General features: G+C 46.4%; 1 protein-coding gene across 1 annotated transcript in view; it reads left to right on the forward strand.

Moving 5' to 3' along the window:
- Window positions 1-3102: 3102 nt before the first annotated feature.
- Window positions 3103-21285, forward strand: part of LOC103800315 (inositol 1,4,5-trisphosphate receptor type 1-like) — a 147359-nt gene continuing 129176 nt past the window's right edge. The window contains 2 exon segments of the mRNA XM_009072691.1: window positions 3103-3194; window positions 6913-6983. Of these exon segments, the coding sequence (XP_009070939.1) occupies window positions 3103-3194; window positions 6913-6983 (163 nt within the window).

A 21285-nucleotide genomic window follows, 5' to 3' on the forward strand; every position in this document is an offset into this window, starting at 1 on the left:
GTGTCCCAAGTCCCTCGTGAGGAGACTCTGAAAAGAGCTTTGAAGCTAAATCAGCCTGGGGATTGCTCTCTCCCCTTGGAGCTCCTGTATGTGGGGAGGTCTGTTGGGTCACCGAGTCCCTCACTCCATCTGCCAGTTCAGCGTGTTCCTGAGCACTGGCCAACCTCAAACAGTGTTTGAAGATAAATGTCAAGTGGACTGACTTTTGCTGTTCAGTTATTAAAGGATAGGTGTAGACAGTGTTGGTTTTGACTGTGGGTAAGCCTGAGGGTAAATAAGTATTTTATCAGGAGTCTCATCCCACTGGGAATTGGCTCTGGTGGAGTCATGCTCCTTTGCAGCATCTCCTGTGGCTTTGGAGATAACACGGTGCTGCCTGGTGTCAGAGCAGCTTTCAAAAATACAACAGGAGGCTGAGTGAGGACTTAGATGCTAAATAATCCATGTGTAAGCCTCCAAAAAGAAGGTTATTGTGGTCAGATCAGCATTGTAAGGCTTAACTCAGCAAAGCTGGTGACCAGCAGGAAGCATGAGGAGCACAGCTCCCGTTTGGGAATGGGCTGAGGTTTCAGTTTGCACCCTGGGGTGCACAGGAGCAGGACCTGACTGCAGTCATGGCTTTTCAGCTTGCCCAGGGAGTTTTAAGAAGGATCTGGTGAACAGCCTAGGGGTGAAATTCAGTCATGGACCTGAACTCCTGCCAGGCCTAAGACTACTCTTCTGTTATCCGTAACCATGTAATGGTTATAGTCAAGTTGCTAAACATTTTCTCAGTGAAATGGGCAATAAATTGCAGAAGGGTTTGCAATATCATGGTGTGTTGGGATCTTCCTCACTGAAGGCAGTGGAAGGAAATTGAGGCTGCAGCTTGGAAAGTGGTGCAGCAATTGGCTTGTCCATCCCTGAGCCTGGATTTGGTCAATGGTCTGAGATGATTTTTTTTTTTTTTTGCCAAGAATAAATTTTCCTCTAATAGAAGTCAATAATTTTGACCTTTGTGCTCCCTTGGGAACAGCTGTGGTGAACATCTGCCTCTTCCAGAGAAAAAGTGATGTAGTCCAGGAAAGTAATTCCCCTCACACCCTGAATGGGAAACATTAATACCATTGTAGGGAGGATCATTTGGATGTGTTTGTTTCATGTTGATTAATACCCTTTGCTTTGGGCTCTATGAACTCAGGGCTGAGCCTCATATTGAGAGGTGAAAAGTTTTCTAGTCTGAAGTCAGGAAATGGAGAGAGTTGTATTTCTAGTGCTGCTAATTCAGTCACTCTGCATATTTCTGTATGTTTTGTGGCTTATAGCTTAAAATAGGTAGTGATATTTTCCTGTCCACTTATCAAGATGGAATGGGAACAGACTGTGTGACCTGCAGGGGCTGAAGGACTTGGCATTAAACCACCAGCCTGGAGCCAAATGGTTTGCTCCAGTGTGCACCCAGATGTGCTCTCGGGAGCTGAGACCCCTTCACCCCACATAGCATGGCCTGTTGTCTCCTGTTTTTCCTGATTTGGTTTTCAGTTGTGCCAGTGACACAGGTTAACAGGCCTGGGAATGCCTACACTGTGCTTTGACTCCTCAGTAGTGGAAGTTGGTGTTGTTATTCCCACCAGCACTGATCCTTTGGGGCTGAGGCATGAGGAGGAATTGCAGCTTTCAGGATTAAAGTGTAGCTTCAGGTTCTTGTTGCACTTGGATCACTGCAGTGCATTATCACCAGCACCTTTCAGGTCTCTGTGAAGCTGTCCCTGTTCAGCTCCAGCCTTGCTTGATCCTTACGCTCTGGTAAACAAGGCAGTGCTCAGCAAAAGGGAATATTTATCCCTGTACCATGTCAGGCAAGACAATGCTCAGCAAAAGGGAATATTTATCCCTGTACCATGTCAGGGCTATGCTCTGGAACAAGCAGAGTTTCCTGCTGCTTAGTTCTCATGTTGGAGACCATCTCACACACTTTGGGTGTGCTGGTGGGTTGTTTGGAATTGCTTTCTTTACTTTCCCCCATGGTCTGGGAGCATTGCCCTGGGCAGTGCTGCCCTGCAGAGCAGGTCACCAGCCTGTGAGGAGCAGCAGCTTGGAAGAGCCTCTTTGCTCCTGCACTTTGAAACCTTAAGCACTGAGGCTCTTTTGGTGTTTTGAGCTCAGTGATCAAACAGCTTGGCTTGGGAGCATCTCCAGGAAACCAGTCAATGGGAAGATGTCTTTGAACATTTCTTCGGTTGGGCTTTTTATCTGGGCTCATGTTGTTGGTCTTTTTGTTGCTGTGACAGAGAGAAACTTGCTTTGCTATATTTATTCAGTGACAGGTGGGTTCTGTGTCATTTGGGGCCTGAGAGAAAATCAAGTTGCTAATGCAGTGGAAGTTGACAAGACTCAGTGAATGTCTCCTCAGTGTTGCATTCAGCCAATCTGTTTTAAATCCAGGATTGAAGTATTCCTGATTTCACAGGGATTTGGCTTCCTGGTGAAGTATTTGACTATGAAGAATCTTAATCTGTTTTTACATGCAGAATCTGTTGTCAGACCTGGTGGGTCTTCACCTAATTCTGTCTCTGGGGCCTGCAGATGTAGGTGGGAGGTTGCTGACCCCAAAGATATTGACATGATTCATGTCAATACATCACATTTCCCACAGGAGAACCTTTAAAATATGCTTAAACCCATGTTTGATTATGGCAAAAGATCTGGCAAAGAAATATGCTGTGATTTAGGCAGAATAATATGTCTTGAAGTGAAGCAGCCACTCTGTCTTTGCCTTTCCCTCCTGCAGGTGGGATGGAACAGGTTGGCACACCTGGACTGAAGTGCCTGTGAGCATCCTTTGGGATGGATGTGGCTGTGTGAAGCAGTCCCACATGGAATGGGATGCCAGTAGCTGCTTGTTTTCCCCTGGTTTATTTTCCTAAGCAGTTGTTTTGGCATGCTGAACCTTCTTCAATACCTGAAATTCCACTGCGAGAGCTCGTTCAGTTCTCCAAACAAATGAACAATCAAAGGCAAAGGGTCCTGTTGTTGTAACCTCCAGTAGCTGCACTGAGAAATTCTGCCTGATTAATGTTGTGCTTTCTTCTGTCTTCTCCCTTCAGGGGCAATAAGCCAGAGATGACTGACAAGATGTCGAGCTTCCTTCATATTGGAGATATTTGTTCTCTCTATGCAGAGGGCTCAACCAATGGATTTATTAGCACTTTGGGGTAAGAGCAGCTGTTCTCTTGTACTCAAAACACTCTAAGAAGGACTAGCAGAGCTCAGCTAGCTCTCCTGAGCCTGACTCCCAGGGAACACTGGGCAAAGCAAGGGAGCTGGATGCCCAGATTTGGCCCTGAAGTTAACATGGCCAGGTGGATGTTGGGAGGCTGGAGAGCAGTGGCTGTGGTGTGGTTGTGATGTCCTTGGTGGGGAGGAAGAGCCTTGCCAGGCTCAGGTGTGGGGAGAGGGACTGAATGCACTCAAATGACTTCCATGCTGTTGTCTGTCCCGTGTCCATCCGTGTGTCCCGTCCTGTCCCTCCCTGCCCCTTCCTCCCAGTCAGGGATGAGTAGACCCCAGTGCAGTCTGCTGGCTGGAAAAGAGGATGTAGCATAAGCAATGTAAGTAGTGAAAAAAAATAGATACCTGAAATAAAGAATCCCCAAGCCAAAGGGTTTATTTACCACTAACTCACCACTATGACTAGTTGTGCCTTAACACTGAGGTTAAATTTGAGGTTTCTCATACAAAAAAAATGAAAATTGTTCTTCTCCGGTCCAAGGAGAAGATGTTTTGCACCTCCTGCTTTGCCAGTGGCAGTGCCCTGGAGCTGTGGTGGGAGCTGTGCCCTGCCAGCTCCTGCCCCCAGAGTGCTTCCCGTGGAGCTCCCTCCTGCCAGCCACGGAGTGCGTGCTCGGGGCAGAAATGCCTCTTGAGCAGGGACTAGTGTGTGCTACTGCCTTAACCAAAAAAGTAGCCTTTCATGTGGGAGAAGGAAGAGTTGGCAGAGCAAAGCCTGGAATTGGAATGCAGCTCCAAGGAGGAACAGGGTGTGTTAGATCCTGCTCAGCTGCTGCTGAGGAGAAACCTCTGCAGACATCAGGAGCTGGTGCAGGAGCTGTGTCCTGCTCAGGAAGGCCTCGCAGGGGGCTGGGTGAGGAGCTCCAGGAACACATCTGCCACCCTGTTCCAGAGCCATGAGGAGTTAGAGGGAGGGAATAGCATGCATGACATGTTGCTGTGGGACTGGAATGCTGAAGGAGCAGCAGAGGAGCACCCAGGAAGGTCGGTGTGGTGAGTGGGCACACACAACATGCTCTTTCTCATTTCCAGTAGCTGTAAGGGCCTCAGGGTGGGTACAGTGACAGCAAATTTTTTGATGCCTACAGTCCAGATGCATCTGATAAATGGAGCTCCCAAGCAGGGTACAGAGACAGCATGGTGGTAAGTGTCTCCCCAGGAAACGACGGGCTGGAATCTCACCTGAGCCACTCCGAACTAACTTGTAGGTTTAGTCCTCTAGCTATTAGGATTCTGGAAAATAAGGGGGCAGAGAAGGAAGCAGACACTGAAGATGCACCATGATCTATTATAGGAAAGAGAAGAAAATATGGGATGCTACCAGGAAGGAAAGAAGGTATGATAAAAGCAAGGGGAGTAGTAAGTAGGGTTGGTCGAATAGTATTTGGCAAATGTATTTGACATATCTCCCAGGTCCTCGTCAAATATGACACGTGCAGTATCCTACCAGCTGTGTACCTGGCCAAATACTATCTGCTGAACACTGGCAACATGAATTACCCTATACTTTTGGCTATTTTTTTCTTTCTTCCTAGTCCTGAAGCAAGTTTGGCAGTAAATAATTCCAGACCGAGTAGATAGTTGTGATGTTCTGTGGAATCCCATACGGTGCATGATGACCAGTATGCAGTGGCTGTGGCTTCTGATGGCATTGCTGAGCAGATATTTTTCACCATGGGTAGTCCTCTTGGACATTGCAGGCCCTCAGTGTATTTTTCTGGGCTGGATGAGGTGTTCTCCTGGCAGGGCTAACGACCCCTCAGTGTTCCAAGCCTCCTCTCTGATCTGGTTAGTGCTGACTCCAAGGTAACTGCATTATATAATGGCCACATATCTTCTGAGCCTAATTTAAGCCAGAAATCCTAATTGCTATGTGAAACATGAAATGCATTATCATCTTAATAAGCCCTTCATAATCGAATTAGTTTTGTCCCATATTTAATTTAGTCTTTGTCCTGGAGAAAATTAAAGCAGCAAAGGAAAAGATTGGGTGTAATTGTACTCGAGCCCATGTGGAGTTTGGACAGTCTGATGTCAAACACTGTGTAATGACCTGTTGATGTGGTTGCTGAAGGTTGAGGAGCAGATCCCTCTATCCATGCTAATGCTGTCCTAAATCTTTGAAGAGCATTCCTAATTAATATTCCTGTGACATGACTGGTTAATCAGGACTTTACTCTTGCTGTTTCCCAAACTCAGTGCTGTCATCAGGATGATTATTGGTGTCCAATATATCCTCTTTTGTGTTTTGGGGGTTTTTTTTTTCCACTCTGGAAAATTTTTCTTAGCAGTTTGGGAAGTTCTTGACTTTGAGTTGACTCTCAGCTGAGAGGGATATATTACACAGAGGTTCTCTCTGTGTGGGGTGACCAGAGTAACCCATTTCCTGGTGATTTTTTGGCCCTTTGCTCATTAAGAGGAGGTGTTCCAGCTCAAACATTAATGCTGCCATTCATGTTGGAGCACCTAGAAGTATATGCAATACTGAGTAGGGAGAAAATCCATGGGGAAAAAGCAATTGACTCTGAATGTTTGCACATGCAAATTTTAGATGCATAGAACTGTCAAGTCCACTTAGTGTCTCTGATCTCTTAATTTTCATGCACTTCATTAATTCCTCTAATTGCTGTCTCAGGATGCTCCCTGCATGTAACCAGCCTCTGCAAGGAACAACTCTCATATTCTAGGCCTCAGTCTTTCTCCAGCTGATGCTGCATGAGAATGGACCTCTCAAACCTTTGACCTTGGAGTTGTACTTTCTACTTCTGTGTAGAAAGCCTCTTTGACAGATTGGTTGTGAGGGGCCAAACCGAGTCAGTTAGGGTCAGATCAGTGTCAAATCAAACCACCAAGTGCCTGGGTAGAGCTGCAGTAACACAATTTGGAAGTGGTGGTTGGTAAAAGTGGAATTCCATGTGGATCACAAGCTGAGGGCAGAGCAGTGGGGACAGATTCCTTGATTCTGGAGGATTTCAATGGACCCTGTGGGGGTTTTTGCTGATCTGTATTCACAGACAGCTCTGGTCTGGCATTCCCTATTGGAATCTTTTGGGTTCCCTGGTCCAGCTCACCTCCTTCCTGGTAGAACAGGAGGAGGTTAACTCCATCTCTTGACTCACCTCCTGTTGGGTGAGCAGGAGGGTATGTCCATGCCTCCCTGTCTCTTGGGAGTCCATTTTTATTGTGCCTATTACTGTTTCTGCCATTTCTTACTACTTGAGGGCTCACAGGGTCAGTGTCCAGTTTGCATAGTTGTCATATTTTCCTGCTCTTGCTATAAACACATTTGCAGCACAACTCAAATCTGTCCAAGAGGCAATAACTGTTCTAAGGCTGTCTGTCACCTCCCTAGAATATGGGCTGTTCTGTCTGCACCTCGAGCAGGGGACAGAAAGATGATGCAGAACACAGGAGCAATGACTTATTTCTTGTCCCACCTACCAGGAGCATAGCTCTGGGCAACAGTCAAAATTAGCTGCATGCTTCTTAGAAAGGTTTGGCATAAGTTGGCATTTGGGGAATGTCTTCTGCTGACGTGGCCACTCGGATGAGTATTGCAAGTAAACGACTTGGGTTTTGCTAACAAGGCTGTGAGGAGCTGCAGAGGGACAGAATCTCACTTCACTGCTCATTTCTTTGCAGCCTTGTGGATGATCGGTGTGTGGTACAGCCAGAAGCAGGTGATCTTAACAACCCACCCAAAAAATTCAGAGGTAAGTTGGTCAGACAGCTTATTGCCCTTCTGGTTGGAAGTGAGTCTTCATTCTGTGCAGTCATGGGTAGCAATTTCTGACCTTCTACTTTCTACAGCATATTCTGGTGTCATCTCCTTCCACGAAGGACAACTCATGGGGGAAAGAAGTGTTGAATGTCTGTGGAACTGTCATGGTTTAACCCAAGCCAACAGCTCAACCCTACCATAGTGGGATGGGGGAGAGAGTTGGAAGAGTAAGAGTGACTTTGAGTGGGTTTATCTCAGCCCAACTCGTGGCTTGAGATAAACTCAGTATAGCAAAAGCAAAAGCTTCACACACAAGCAAAGCAAACCAAGGAGTTCATTCCCCACTTGGCCATGTCAACAGGAACCCATCATGTGTCACAGTGACTTGGGAAGACAAATGCCTTCACTCCCAGCATCCCCAGCTCTGCATGCTGAGCTCGATGCCATAGGCTCTGGACTCTCCCTGGGGTCAGTTGGGGTCAGCTGTGCCCACTTGGTGCTGGGATGAGGGGAGGAGCAGATCTCCTCTGTGGGTGAGCATTTCCCAGCAGTGACTGAATCACCCCTGTGTTATCAGCACTATTTCCAGCACAAATCCCAAATGCAGCTCCTACTGACTACTGTGGAGAGAATTAACTCTGTCCCAGCCAAACCAGGACCTGGAAGGGAAGCTTTGTGAGGGGTGGAGAGGGAGATGTGGCTGCCAGTTGAGGTTGCCTTTCAGTTCTGTCCAAACTTACAGGTTTAATTTCTTTTTCTCCATTCCTTTTACTTACTCAGTGCCAAACCTACCTCAGAGGAGAGGAAAAGAAAAAGCAGCAAATGTTTGCAACAACTATTGTTGTCTGACCTAATTTGATATTAGCTACGTTGGACTTTGGTTTTGTTCTGCCAGGAAACTTATGCTGAGTGATAAGAAGTTAATGCCTGCTGCTTTGTGCAGTTTGGCTGGGGGGGATTTGCTTAAGAAAAGCCTCAGGCAGGAAGAGAAATGGAGATTGTTGCTTGAAAAGACCTTAAATTCTCTTTCTTTTCTTCACCCCTCGGTTGTGTCTTTTACCCAAAGGATAACTCAGCCAAACAGCCTAAAATTTCGAGCTGGATTTGATTGTTTTCAGATGTATCAGCAGCTGTGTCTTGTTTCTTTGGATGCATCTTGTTTCCTTGGTTATGCTGTATCAGAGGCTCAGTCACCATGATTCTGTTCAGGTTTGGCCAGAGCTGCAGGTGATTACCCTTGAATATCATGTACCTTCTCCACTACTGGTTTTACTTGCAGCTGTTTGGGTGATTTTTGCCATGACATGAACATGTCTCATATGATCAAACTCTCTTCTTAGAATATTTCTGAAGTCTTAAGAGTTTTTTTTGGTTTTTCTCCCTTTTTTCCTGGAACACTAAAGAGCTGATAATTCAAATACTTAAAAAGGCAACCTGGGGAAGGTTGAGCATTCAGTGTTGAGCCCTCCAGAGAAGGAGCCTTGACTTGAGGCATTTCTTGGTGTTAAAATCATCTGAAAGGACAAAAGCAGGGTTGCCTGAGTCTGCTGGGTGCAGGAGGAGGTGGAGGGAGAGAGAAAAGGAGAGAAAGGCAATTCTTGCTAGCACAGTTTAGGAACTGCAAGTACAGAGAGACATTTGTCTGACATAAAACATTGTGGTTAGACATTGTAAATGTTCTCATATTACTTATAATTTATACAGGGAGAAAGAATGGTGTGAACCTTTTCCAGCCTTTGTAGTTCCTTCAGTAAAGCTTTCATGGGGAAGTTTATGCTTAACAGTAAATGGCAACAAAAGTCATAAAGTTCTAGCAGGCATTTCTGTTATTTATACACACACTTGGTAAGTGGTGTCTAAGATAAAATGCTCTCTGTGATAAATATGTTCAGAAGAAGTAATAATGAAGTTTATCACACCATCTTCACCACGAATGGAAAACAGCCCTTTTCTGTGAGGAAGCACAGGCACCCAGAGGTTGGTCTGGGGTTGCACAGGAGGTCCCTGGCAAGGTCAGGACCCACAGCTGTGTCCCTGCAGTCTTACTCAGGGTGTTGTGACTCCTCACAAATTTCTCCCTTGTCCTTGGAACACGTTTATTCAGACATACAATGGATGTATGTTTGAATGTACATGGAGCTACATTTACATCTGGAATATAAAGCAACCCTAGGCAAGTGTAGCTCAGGAGTCTCAGTGTTTAGGTTTGTCATACTCTAGATTGTTTTCCCTGCCATGGGCAGTGAGACAGGTACAGCAGGACAGTGCCACCAGGTACCTGCTGTGGGAACTGATGGGCAAAGCTTTATGTGCTGCTAATGTTTGTTCACATACAGCCTGTGCTGTTCATGGAGGGGGAGGAGATTTAGGTGGGATATTGGGCAGGAATTGCTCCCTGTGAGGTGCTGAGGCTCTGGCACAGGGTGCCCAGAGCAGCTGTGGCTGCTCCATCCCTGGAGTGTTCCAGGCCAGGTTGGATGGGGCTGGAGCAGCCTGGGCTGGGGGAAGGTGTCCCTGCCCAGGGCAGGGTGGGTTGGGTCTGGGTGATCTCTAAGTTCCTTCCAACCCAAACCACTCTGTGGTTCTGTGATTCATACAAGTCATCACTGCAGCTGGAGGCCTGGGGAGGAACATGGTCAAACACAGGCACTGGTGACAAAGAAGTAGTGTTCAAAAATCTCGTTAGAGCAGGACCAAAATGAATCAAGTGTGACTTACATTATACCTTTACACAGGACTGGGAGAATGCCCCTGTGCTATAACCTGGTTTATGTCTCTGTGTGACTCCTCGTTCAGCCAAGCTGTGCACAAAGGTGTCCAGCACAGCTCAGTCCCATCCAGAGTCCTGGGAGGGACACTCACTGTGTCCTTGTGGCCAGGCTGAGGATGTTGCTTTAAGAAATCTCATTCTGAGCAGCTCTGTCTCTGTGGGCAGATGTAAACCAGTTGCAAATACAAATTAGATGCTTAATGAGAGTGATGAGAGATCTCTAGAAGCAAGATTGACTGCTTAGATATGCAGATCTGACTCCAGGAAAATTGAGTGACCCCAAAGCACATCTATCCAGTGGCAGAGTGAACCCATCCTGCTTTTTCCTTAGCCATAGGTGTTTCAAGCTTTAAAAACTCCTGTTGCCTAGGCTACACTTAATCAGTTGCATCTCATGGCAGCAGCCAGGCCCTGGTCTTGAGGGTGGTGGTTTTGATTTCCTCTCTCCTTGAGACCCTTGTGATAGAGCAGAGTTGCTGTGCACGGAGTGGTGCTGTGTGTGCACCATCCCTCTGCTGGGAGAGCTTCTCCTGAGAGAGGAATACTTCAGTGTGAGAGTATTCTGTCCCTGAGCACTGATAACTTGCTCAGGCCATGAAAATAATCCCTGCCTGAGGAATGTGTTCCTCCAGGCAGCCACATCCGAGCGGAGACAGAGGTGGGGATTGTGTGTTAGGAAGTCACTGCTCTCAAAATCGTTGGCTTTGAGTTGTGTGAAGGAAAACGGAGCGAGGGAAGCTTGATGTGTGTGTGTGGTGGGACAGGATGACTTGCAGCAGCACTGCTGGAGTGGGAGATGGGAGCGATAGAGCCTGGCAGTGTGCTGGGAGGGAAGGGAGCAGAGGGATCCTGAGGACACAAGGGCTTGCTTTGTTGATAAAAGCTGTGGAAAAAGGAGACTGATGGATGGATGTGGTGGTGGGGGAGCCCTGGGAGGGGTGAAAGGCAGGAGGGAGCTGAGAGTCAGAGGGGAGAGTGTTAGGAAGGTTTGGAGTGCAGAGTAAAACTGTAAATGAGACATGAGAAGAATTCCAAAGGTGCATTAGGTGGAAAAAAGTCAAGTGCTGGAGTTGCAAGAACTCCATGGGAAGGTCCAGGTCCAGCACCCTCAGGTTTCTGTGAGTGTTTTCCTGCAGTGATTTCACACACTCAGTGCTGGGTGCCTCAAGGGCTCCTTTGACCACGTGAAGGTGTCAAGGCTGATTTTTGTCCCTGTTTTCCCATCCCAGTCAGGAGCACCTGAAGCACTGGCTTGAGGCTGGAGGTCTCTGAGACTTCAGTGGTGTTTTTGGCTTTCTGAACCCACTTTCTAGATGGTGGTTTGGGTGTGTTTGGCTTTTTCAAGTGCAGTGTTTCCCTGGCCCTTTTCATGCCTTCAGCTCCAGTGAATTCAGCAGTGCTCCAGAAGTGCCTTGCAAAACACTAAGACTGTAGAGTACATTCATTAGGCTGTTTCTTTGTGAAAATGTGAATATGAAAATCCTTACAAAAGAGTTATTTTACTTAACTGTTCTAAATGTGCTGTGTACAGCTGAGATTCCTGGAAGAAATCCTACTTGTGTGAGTCTCCAAAAAAAGAATGTGACAGTTCCTTAGTTATCTGCACTGCTTTGAACAAAAAAAAGACACATGATGTTTTGTGTGAAGCTGGAACTGCTGCTCTGATTGCTGCCTTGGTGTGTGACTGTGCATCTGAAGAGTGGCTATGAAGGAATTTCCTGGTGACACACATGGATTGATGTGGCAAGTGTGAACCAGAGCTGACCCTCAGTCATCCCTGCATAAATGCACAGACACAGATCCTCATTCTGCAAGTTGAAGTCAGCCCCAGCCACAGTGGTGAAGCTGCAGCAGAGCCCAGGGTGATGGTTTGTGCTCTGTTAGGGAGTTGGAGTGTGCAGAGGTTGGTTTGGGTGTTGGTACCCGAGTGCTGAGCCGAGCCAAGTGTTTGCTGAGTGCAAGACACTGCTGCTCCAGCAGAACAGCCTGTCTGACAGCCTTGTCAGGAAATGCCTTGCAGCTCTGTGCTCGGGATGCAGAGCTGTCTGCCAGGCATCCCAGCAGCTCTGCAGGAGCTGCATGGAGCTCCAGGAGAGAGGGCACGTACTGGGTTAATGTGTCCGGCAGCTCCCTCCTTCCAGAACATTGTTTTAGTAGTTGCTGGGCAACACTCTTTTTTTGGCAAGATGTTCAAGGAATGAACCCATATCTTAGACTTAAAATACCCTCATGGTGAGGCAGGAGATGAGTAGTTCAAATTCTGTTTGTTCTTTTGATCCTAATACTTTGTGCTCCTGCTGACTGGAGCCTCTGGCTGGGCTGGCCTGAGGGTGCTGGGGGCCAGCACTGAGGGGCTCAGCCTTGGAGCTACAGGTTCATCTGCAGGAGGAAAAATCACCTGGGCACTGCAGAGAAGCTTTGATGTAGAAATATATGTAGAGTAGATCCTGGAATGGTTTGGGTTGTAAGGGAATTGAAAGCTCATCTCATTCCACCCCCTGCCCAGGCAGGGACACCTCCCACCAGCCCAGGCTGCTCCAACCCCATCCAACCTGGCCTGGAACACTCCAGGGATGGAGCAGCTACAGTTTCTTGGGAAACCTGTTCCACCACCTCCTAGTGTTGATGGATATGCCTTGTTATCCCTGTGCTCAATACTGATGACAGTCCATGTGCTGCTCCACAGCAGACGTGATTTATATTTTGTCTTTCCTCACTTTGCCTTGGATGATCTGAAGCCTCTGCACTCCTGCTTTGTGTTACATGAAGGAAACTCCATATGAAGGGAAATATGTGATTCATGCAGGTCTGATAGAGGCTCTGCAGCTCTGCTGCATACACAGACATTATTTACCCTTATTTAGCCAAGGGAAACATGTTTATAGTTTGCCGTTAGGGCTGGGATGAAGCTGAAGGGTCACATACATAGTTTGCCTAAACACTTCAGAAAATTAAAAAACAAACTAAAACAAACAACCAGATGCCTCTGCCTGTTTTGGGCAAATATTAGCAGCATATAGAGTGTACTTTGTAGGCACTGAGGTGGTTCAGGGCCATCTCTGTGCTCATCAGGAGTTCTGTGGTGTCCTGTGCTCAGCTCCAGTGAATGTGTAGGCTCACATCCTGTTGCTCTCTGTGCACAGCTCTCCAAACCTGCCCTGGTGAACATGATTGCATCAGCTTCTTCCACGTTGCTGTGAGATAATCCCAATTGTTTGACTCTCTGCATACATTAGATGAGTTCTGTGTGGGTGTTTTGCAGAGGGTTGAGGTCATGTTCCTAGAATGATGAGGAGAACAGGGAGATAAACCTGAGCTGTGAGTTGAAACTCCTTTTCTCTTTGAACATCAAGTTTCTAATGCTGCTGAAATGTGTGGGTACATCAATTATTAAGGTGCTTAGATTCCTTGAAGGAATATTTAAACTAATGTCTAAATGTGGCTCTTTTCCACTCTAATAGCTCAGTATTAGTAGATCAAACAGCAGGAACTGGTTTTCATGCAGGAGGCAGAACTTGGGAGGGTGTTTGAAAAGCCAAGGCCTAGCACAGGGACCTCGAGGAGAAACACCTCCCATCACACATCGTGTGCAGTAAACACATCAGATGATTTGAAAACACATCAAATCATACATTAGTTGCAGTGAATGCACCAAATCATACATCCCTTGCAATAGGGCAATGACTCCTGGTTGGTTTGGGGGGATCCAAGGCAGATTGCAGTGCACACAGTGAGTACCAACAGTAGGATGTGAAGCACAATAGTAAACACTTAAAGAACTTTATTTTATGGCCAAATACTGTAAAAAGATGTAAATATGCTTCTTGGCCTCTTTTCAATGTGAGTACTGATATGATGGTTTAGTGTAAAAAATCAAACTTTCAGGTTGGTGTGATGAAAGAGAGAAAGGATAAAAACAGAACCTCATGTTGTGCCTATGTATTTGTTTAATTTAAAATTGAAATATTGGAAATTTTGAGTGGAAAAAAAAATCTTGCTGAATTAGGCTGCAGTTGAAATCTAAAATATATTTTGCTGCCTTGCTGAGGAATCTTTTGGTCTGATCCTCAGTATTTATAGATGTGCAGTAGGAAACTGCCAACTGCTCGTACACATTTGAATTTGTTGTCCTTTATATGATGAAGAATTCCTGAGTTCTGTCTCTGGGTGGTGAATCCTTAGCCCACTGCAGCCCACAGACAGATGTTGGGCACAAATTGCCACTGTGGCATTTAGGTGTTGTAAAAAAGCTGAAAAGCTTCAAGTGTTGCTTTTTCAACCAGATGAGTTTTCCTCGAGGGAATCAGGGGAAAAGATTATTTTCCAGCTTGTGTAGCTGCTGTGTCCTCTATTAGACCTGCAAACTTGCAGTGCCCTGAAATCAGCAGTGGTTGGATGCAGGAATCAAAGGGAAGGTTGGTTGGTTCTTTTTATCATGGAGAGGGAATTGGAAAGCTGCTTTTAGTCCCTTTGCCACATCTCTTGCTGTGGAGGTCCTGACTGGGCTGTGAAGCCAGACAGGTTTGTAGTCCAGTTGGTAGATGTGTGGTGAAGCACCAGAACATCCTGAGGACGTCCTGACTCTGCCTTGTTGCCCAGAGCAGCTGTGGCTGCTCCATCCCTGGAGTGTCCCAGGCCAGGTTGGATGGGGCTGGAGCAGCCTGGGCTGGTGGGAGGTGTCCCTGCCCAGGGCAGGGTGGGATGAGATGAGCTTTAATGTCCAACCCAAACCACTTTGTGATTCTATGCTGATGTGCGTGCTTAGCAGAAATCATGACTAAATCACTGATGTGCTTAGCAGAAATCATGACTAAATCACTGTCTAAATAGTCATTGGGTTAATTGATAATTATTGGTTTATTTAAGCATTTTTTTGTGTCCCAGTGATGGGGCACCAACACCAATGGGAAAGATGTGTCTGGCACAGGTGAAGAGGTTCTGTTGAACTTGGTGGTGCAAACTGAGGAAGAGGAGCTGAGTCTGTTGGGTGAGGCACAGGCTGTAAGATTTGCTGGGCTGTGTTTTCATGCTGCTCTGCACTGAGGGTCCTGTGGCCAAGCAGCTGTCTGCCAACTTCTGGGGTTTGAGTGCTTTCATCTTGGATGTTTTTCATGGAGATGAAGGCAGAGCAAAGCCCCTTTGAAACAGAGTGGCCATTAATATGCATAACTGGAACGTGGTGAGAAAACCAATCTGTTGGTTCAGGTACTGCAGGAGGGCAAGGGATTTGAGTGAGCTCCTGGTGAGAAGTTTGGTCTGTGCACTTTACCTGTTGTGGGTAGCAGTTCTGTGCTGACAGGAGTTGAAGGGGAAGGTGCTGGTGTGGTGACCACGTCCCAGAAATGAAGGAATAACCAAATGCTGGTTTGAACCTTGATTCCTTCTCAACAGCTCTGAGCCTTTTCCTCTTTGGAAAGTTCAGGGTATTTCAGGTAGGATCAAGGCAGGGATTGCCAGAAAGCAGTGCTGAGCTATTAAGTAGAGCAGTTCTGTTAATAAACCTAGCCCCAACCTTGTAGACAAAAGAATACTGTGGCTTTGTTGCCATAGTTTCAGTGCAAAATCTGACCTTAGCTACAATAACATTGGGTTAGAAAGAACTAGCTAATCAGTTTTCTAAAATTAGTGTGTTCCCTAGTACATAAGCCAGTATGAACAGGATATTTAATGAAATATTATACTTAGTCACCAGAGCCCAGGGGAGTGCAGTGCCTTGATGAATCCTGGGGGTGGGGTGACATTGGTGCATAGCTTTTAATATAGCAAAGTTCTTAAAATTTGTGGCTTGCTTTGTGTTTTAGGGTAGGTGAACTGTTGTGCTCTCCATCCATGCTGCTCTGTTCCTTCTGAAAGCTCTCAGAGTCTGTTCTGGGAGCTGAGGTTGAGCTGCTGTTGAGTCTCATCAGTACCAAGTACTTCCAGAGGACCTTCAGATCAGCTTCTGAGCGGGTGCTGTGCTCACTGCTGGGTGAAGGAGTCTCTTTGCACAGGAAGGAGTGTTAATCACCTAGGAGGATGCAAACAGATGGATCAAGTCATGGAGTCTGTGGAAAATCCTGTGTGTAAGGGTAACAGTCTCCCAGGTATTGGGTACTGGACATCTTGAGCTGTTCAGTGGTTGTCTAAAGTGTTGGTAAAGTTAAGGGAGAGCCTCAGACTAGTTGGCAGGGTCTGGTGTGTGAAATGCTGCTATCAGTCCAGAACACCTGACTTGAGAGTGACTTTATCTTACCCGAGGCTCACTGACCTGACCACGGGTGAGATTTTATCACACTGTGGTAACCTAGAGGCAAAGGTTGTTTCTGGGAAATATGGAGCTTTGTACAAGGGCATGGAGTGATAGAACAAGGGGGAATGGAAATACTGGGAAGAAATCCCTCCTTGTGAGGGTGGTGAGAGACTGGAATTGATTTCTTAGAGCAGCTGTGGCTGCTCCATCCCTGGAGTGTTCCAGGCCAGGTTGGATGGGGCTGGAGCAGCCTGGGCTGGTGGGAGGTGTCCCTGTCCAGGGCAGGGTGGGATGGGATGAGCTTTAAGCTCTTTCCAACCCAAACCATTCCATGATTTGTCAGATTTTCTTATGTGCAAGTTGGTTCTTTGGGTATGAATACAAAAAATGTAACATGTCTGTTCCTCACTTGTGTTGCAGTTCCCTGTAGCTGTGCTCCCTCACTGCTTGGGGCTTGAGACACTCAGATACCCAAGAAGATTTGGACAAGGAGCATCTCGGTGATGCTCACTGAGTTGGTAGTAGCTTTTGGTATTCCTGTTAGCCAGAGTGAGTTCCCAAGGAGTTGTTTCACTTCTGGAAGTGCTTTGCAGTTAAGGGTAGTGCCTGCAATTAGCCAAACACAACTGTAGTTCACTTACTGACTTTACCAGCACTTAGGTCTGGACTGTCCTGAATGTGTGGAAGGGGAAACATTTCCCAAACACAGCTGAGTTTGATTCAGAACACCATTTCCCCTTGAAGGCTCTGACACTTGGATAGCTGAGCTGTCAGCAGATCCTTTTGGCTCAGCTCTGCCTGGTTCCTGATGCAGCACAGTCATGGGAAGGTGTGATCCATGTTCTTGGATCCTCCAGTTCACTTTCAGCTTGGCATGGTGATGCTGCAGGGTTGGGTTTTCTGCCTTGTGGACCCTGCTGCCTTCCCCAGGGAGCTCTAGGGAGCCATACCTGCGGTCTCAAGGTTTCCCCCTTTCCATTCTGGTGTGTCCAGGTTGGATTTCCTCTCACTCCCTGCCTTGCTGTGGTCAGGAGGTGTTTCATTGTCTAGAGAGAGCAGATAAATGTGCTGACACACCCCTGAGGAGCTCATCTGTGTCAGACTCACCAGAGAGGCTGTTGTGTATCATCTCACCTCTCTGAGGGAAGTTCTGTGCTGCAGTAGCATTAAGTCATACTAAAAACTTCAGTGATTTTACTTAAAAATTAAGGCTTTATATTTTGAAAGCCTTATTTTACAGTTCAAATATATTTTTCAAATAAGGTTAAGAAGACCAGAAAAAAAAGAGCTAAGTACCCATAGGAGATCTTACAGAGACTGTGTCCAAGTGCCACGTGGAAGTCATTAGTCCAAGAGGGACTCAACTCAGAGGTTGAAGCATTTTACTTCCCATTTCCTGGGTACTCTGTTCTTCCCTGAGGCCTGAGTGAGCAGAGGTGTCTCAGGGAAGCAAAGCTCTCAGTTTGGGAGCAGTCAGAAGAGAAGTGGTGCTGCTGCCAGCACAGCCAGCCACAAAACTGTGCTGTTGGGAAAGCCAGGCCTTGCCAGGTGTCTTCAGCAAACAGCCTGTGCCACTCACATCTTCCTCCCCTCCCACGCTGCTGCTGGAGGTGGAATACCTTGTCCTTCTCCTTGCAGGGCTTGGATTCATCCTTCAAGATGTAGTACTCAATGTGTCAACACCTGAGTGAATTCTCAATCACTGGTGCAGTTATGGCACCTCCAGCTGTGTTCTCAGCTGCTGGCTGGAGATCAAGGTGCCAGTGCTAATCTGTCAAGCTCCTTGTGATTTGGGACCTGTCTGGGTAAAAATCTCCTATCTTTCCTGCATAACTTCAAAGGTTGGGATGCAAATGCCAGGAAGCAAGTGAGCTGTTGGTGAAGGTTCTGGTCTCTGAAAATTGCTTTGCACCTTTTTTTTGCCATCCAGAAAGGAATTTGCTGCTTTGAGGTCAGTTTTAGAAGGCACCTCAGTGGTTCTTTAGCAACAAACTGGAAAATACCTGTTTGTTTCCTTGCTTTGGGCACTGGCTGGTTGGGGTAGGGAAATGTAAAAGTCCTGGGTTAGCATTTAGTGGCCCCTGACAAATGTGTAAAAGAAGGTTTATGTCTCCCTTAAGTGTTTGGAGCACCAGAATGGCCATTACAGACTGACACTAAATACAGCGTTCGTCAAAAATGTGATTTTAATGAACAACTTCAGGCAGAGAGTGACTTGTGTATTAGGGCTAACACTTCCCTCCCTCCTCATTTGTGAAAACACTCAGTGCAGAGTTGTCAGTGTTGGCAATTATCATCTGTTTTGATTGTATAATATGCAGGAGTTCAATGCAAACAGAACTCCTTGTGTTATGGTGCAAGAGTCTGGAGCTCTCGGGCAGAGTCAGAAATCACCTCTGAGCTCCACTGGCAGTGGAGGAACTGTGATGCTGCTGAAAACACAGCTCCAGGATCCTCCCCTGCCTAAATTAGAACCAATTACCCCGAGTTGGATTTTATTAAGGATACAGAGAGCTGTGCTATGCTCAGGCAATCTGGTAGCACTTAGACCTTGTGTTTAGTGAATGTCAACCCTTTTATTTGTCGAGGTTAAAAATTACACAAGGCAAAAATAAACACAGAGCTTGCAGGCATGAGGAAGTGAAGGAGCTGGATGAGGGAGCAGCCATCCTGAAAAGGAAAAAATCTGAGCTAGAGCTACAGAAATCCTTTCCCTCCCCTTTGGAGCAGCACGTGGTCTCCATCCAGCACCAGTTGGGTCCCCAGCAGGGAGAGGCTTGGGCTGGTGTGGGGGCTCAGTGCTCTCTGGGGCTCAGGGGTGGTTTGTGTCAGGGATTCCAGTCCACAGCTGCTCCTGCTGCCATGGAGCTGAGTTTTACTTTCAGGAATAAATCTTAGTGTTATGAGAATGTGACTGGTATGTCTGTGGGAAGAGGCAGAGTGGAGTCCTCTCTCTGCAAACCTCTGAGCTGAAGTTAGAGCCGAACGATGAACAGGAGCAGAGAGGGCAGAGTTGGGTGTTGACATCAGTGTTTTCCCAAACACCTCCCAAAATCAGGAGTTGCAGTACTGAGCTGGCAAATGCTGCATCAGTCCAGCCCCAAAGCTTTGATTTACCAGCACCAAAGGGGTCAAAGAAAGGCTGAAGGACCAAGTGGAGGATCTGTCATATTGCTTGGTCACAACTTCAGTGCAGGCAGAGCTTTTTTCAAGAGCATTTTGATGTCATTTGAACTGGGTGTTCCTGGCAAATGCCACTCAAGGCAGTTTTTCAAGAGCGTTTTGATGTCATTTGAGCTGGGTGTTCCTGGCAAATGCCACTCAAATGCCTTTGGCTTCTCACTCATGCCTTAACATCAGAATTGAGCAAAAATTTCTCCTGGAGCAGACACAACTCTTCTGGGGCTTGTGTTGACTTAGCTAGTTCTGTCCTTCAAAAGTGCATTTTCCTTACTGATTAAAAAGCAAACATCAAGAGCGTTTTGATGTCATTTGAGCTGGGTGTTCCTGGCAAATGCCACTCAAATGCCTTTGGCTTCTCACTCATGCCTTAACATCAGAATTGAGCAAAAATTTCTCCTGGAGCAGACACAACTCTTCTGGGGCTTGTGTTGACTTAGCTAGTTCTGTCCTTCAAAAGTGCATTTTCCTTACTGATTAAAAAGCAAACAACATCTCCCAGATCCATGTGATTGCACAAACCTGATGAGAACTTGAGGCACTGTAAGAATAACTCAATTACCACATTTTCCTGTGAAATAAAAATTGGATCTTTGCTGGTTGCTGTAGGAGCACTTGGCACTGGGATTGGGATGGTGACTGTGTGCTCAGTGCGGAGAATAATCTTTCCCTGCTGCTAAGTACATCCTCTCTAAATAGGAGAGGCAGCACCCTATGAGCTCCTGTGCTAGGGATTGGGAGGTAAAGTCTGAAGCCAATCTAGATTGTACAGATAATGTTCTTGGTTATCACTGACAAGTTTTAAAACAAGCCAAGAATTTCTCCCCTCCCACTGCTTGTCAGGCAGATGGACTTGGGCATGGGGAATGACAATGAGGAGGAAATCCTGCAAAGAGGATCTACGAGATTTAATTCCAGATAGAAGTTCTTCCTTATGCAGTCAGGCTCGTGCTTAGGAGGTTTGGGAAAGTCTGGGGAACGTGATAGGTGATAACTCTGTGTTGGGGTCAGGATTTGGCTGTGGAGAGCTCTGGAGTTTAACAGCTTATTTGTCTTGCAATTTCCTTACAACTTCGTGTGTGTGTGTGTATATACATATTCTCCACATATATAAACACATATTTGTGTCTATATACTCACAAACAAACATTGCAGGAGGAGTGCAGTAAATAGAGGTTATCTTACATTTAGTTCTAGTAGCTTATGTTAGGAATATCCTCTAATATTTCACATCAGCTTCTTTTCATCTTCAGGTTGACATTTAATTTCCAATTCTTATCTGATGCAAAAAAATCAAGGGGAGGTTTGAATATTTATTTCTGGGTAGTATTTAGTTCCCTAGCAAGGTCACATCCATCAGCATAGCTGCTGAGCCTTCCCAGCCCTCAGTGCTGAGCTGCAGTGCTGAGGACCTTGAGGGCAGATGAGGAGCCCAGAAAGCCACAAAAGGAACAAATGTAATCAGTTTTTTGCCTCTTTGAAGTGTTTGGTTGTGGGGAAATCCTGCAGCTGTGCTGAGGCTGAACTCACTTCGGGCTGTTCCCAGAGGGTGCCCCAAGTCCCTGTGCTGCCTCTGCAGCCTTGAAATGGGAAGGAGAAGGGATGGTGGAGAGGGAGAAGTGTCAGGGAGAGAGGGAAGCCCTCAGCAGGGGTTTGAGGGGATGGGGAACTCGTCTGGGATTCTCATTCTTCACATTGGTGAGTAAAACAGAATGTTTTAAACAGGAGGAACTGTTTCATTCTTGTAGCTGCTCCAAGAATCCAGTATTGAAAAAGGATTTGAAAACATTGGAGTCTTCCATTTTCTGAAATTCAACAGAGGAAAGAAACACAAACCAAAACCTTGGGGGGAAAAAGTGAAGTCTTAGGGGGGAAAAAAACCCAAACACATATCAGAAAAGTTGGTTCTTGTTTTCAGACACTTTGAGGGAATTTCTCTTTGCAGAGTTTTCTTTCTTTCAGCTGCTGTGTTGAAGTTCTCATACCTGATGACTTGCACAGTTGTGATGTCTGAGGATCTTTGTGAGCCTTCTCTGAGGTTTGTTCCTGCCTGGAATGGGGAGGGATTGAGCAGAGCTGCCTGCATCTCATGCAGGATTCATTCCACCCTGCTGA

Source organism: Acanthisitta chloris, unplaced genomic scaffold, assembly GCF_000695815.1.
Source record: "Acanthisitta chloris isolate BGI_N310 unplaced genomic scaffold, ASM69581v1 scaffold13244, whole genome shotgun sequence".
Taxonomy (NCBI): Eukaryota; Metazoa; Chordata; class Aves; order Passeriformes; family Acanthisittidae; genus Acanthisitta; species Acanthisitta chloris.